Consider the following 1,792-nt stretch of genomic DNA (forward strand, 5'->3'; position numbering starts at 1 on the left):
CGAAAATTGCAAGAAATTTGATTATTTTAAAGAAAAACCCCAAATGCCAAACAAAAAAAGAAGAAGTCGCAATTTTTCTGTATAAATAATTATTTACAGATGTTTATTTACTCGTTTTTCATCAAATGTTATATGGCCCTTCTTTTTTCAGAGTATTAAATTGCACAACAATGTAAGTCTAATAAAGCAAATACATACTGTATCAAAGCTAGACCACATCTGCGGAAATCAATTTAACAATTAATGTTCTATGTACGTTAACAGTAAATTTGTTTGCAAGATAATCTGAATAAACACATTAAACGTTTGTGTTGACAATAGATATGGAAGTGTTACTGTTTCCTACTCCAGAATCTTGGGACATCTGACTCGAACCCTTCACTTTAGAGCCGTAATTCTGTTTTCTTCTTTTCTTGATGATGATGTACACTACCCCATTTAACACACCACCGAGGTTTGTGAATACGACAACCACCGTGAAGAATTCCTGTGGCACCACCGCAAAATTGAGCCACACACTGATGATTGCTAGGGCCCACCATTGGATAAAGAATGCAGCTACGAAGAGACTCATCAACTTGGCCGCCCTGTGAGACGCACGCAGCGTTTTGGCTTCGTTCCCGAGCACCGTTTTTATCTGCTTGGATTCCACGTGGATTTTCCACCACGTAAGGACATAGAGAACCACGTTTACAGCCAGAATAGCGGTCATCGGGATGGTTATAAAGAAAACGCTGGCAAACGCTCCTTTAATGCCATCAAAGGCACAACTGTAATGAAAAGAAAAAATATGAGTGAAAATTTTCATATTAAACATTAATGAAAGCATTTTGAAATAAATGCGTGCATGTGCTGTAAAAATAAAATCTAGAGATAACGAACAGTATTTAAGCTCAAAAGTCCATCGAATATAAATCGGGAGCAGAACAAATGAAGAAAGTGCTATTACTAAGATCCTGAAGGCCCATAATATCCCAGATTTACAGCAATTGTTGACAACACGAATGAAAACCCAAAAGTATACAAGAGAAGCCTCCAGTCATATCTGCCGAGTTTGAACTGTTTCTTTAGATAAATCAAGCCAAAGGCATTGAAAGCTGCCACATTGGTCATCAGAAGTTGCGCAGTGACGAATTCTCCGATGAAGAAGGCATAAAACTCGCACAACTCCCTGGGATACACGTGTTCTTTTGTGATGACCATCTGAAGATGATCCATACTATGTGACAAATTGAAAAGTGCGTCACACAAAGAAAGGTACACTACAAAACGCTCACTTCGCGTCCAGGAGAAGAACGACCGCGTCTGACTCCGGAATGACGCAATGATGACGGCAGACGCACTAAAAAGACTGAGAAAGATACAACATAAGGCAGGAATGTGGATAAAGAGGAACCATTCTGTGTCTAGTCCATAAACATCTAAATCATATCCATCCCTGGGAATCTTTTTTTCTTGCAATGTGACGTTTTCAACAAAACTACCTCCCATAGAACCCAAGGTTGAATTTTGATCCATTAGAAAAACGTATGCTAGAGACGTACTAAAGAACCTTGAAAGAAAAACTGTAATCCTTAAAATGAATGCGTCTTTCTAGCTCGTCTGAATTTATCTGTAATGAATGCTGTTTGGCCTAGAGTAGGCAAGCATTTGTCTTCGTCAAGTGAACGCTTCTGGGTAGCTGATATTGTTCTAATTTTTAAACAAGAATTCTGAAGAGAATTCTAATAAATCATGCTTGTTTCAACATGAGAGACGCCTTTCTGACCTTACATCCTCGTTTAATTAATTT

At 38.2% G+C, this 1,792-nt stretch overlaps 1 protein-coding gene across 1 annotated transcript; it reads right to left on the reverse strand.

Annotated features, from left to right (window-relative positions):
* Window positions 1-226: 226 nt before the first annotated feature.
* On the reverse strand, window positions 227-1,491 carry LOC134254650 (uncharacterized). Its single transcript, XM_062737187.1, has 2 exons — window positions 950-1,491; window positions 227-770 (listed from the first exon to the last, which is right to left on the reverse strand). The coding sequence occupies exons 1-2, from the start codon at window positions 1,489-1,491 to the stop codon at window positions 299-301; spliced, it is 1,014 nt and encodes a 337-aa protein (XP_062593171.1). The 3' UTR covers window positions 227-298.
* Window positions 1,492-1,792: the final 301 nt, after the last annotated feature.

Source organism: Saccostrea cucullata, unplaced genomic scaffold (genome assembly GCF_032062105.1).
Source record: "Saccostrea cucullata isolate Sc308-1 unplaced genomic scaffold, CSIRO_AGI_Scuc_v1 ctg1236, whole genome shotgun sequence".
Taxonomy (NCBI): Eukaryota; Metazoa; Mollusca; class Bivalvia; order Ostreida; family Ostreidae; genus Saccostrea; species Saccostrea cuccullata.

What these genes read in the sequence shown, in the direction of transcription:
- LOC134254650 (XM_062737187.1), bottom strand. Translation starts at nt 1,491, where the DNA reads ATGGGAGGTAGTTTTGTTGAAAACGTCACATTGCAAGAAAAAAAGATT. An exon ending in TATGGGCCTTCAGGATCTTA is followed by an intron (nt 771 to 949) that starts GTAATAGCACTT and finishes TTTTCATTACAG; the next exon opens with TTGTGCCTTTGATGGCATTA.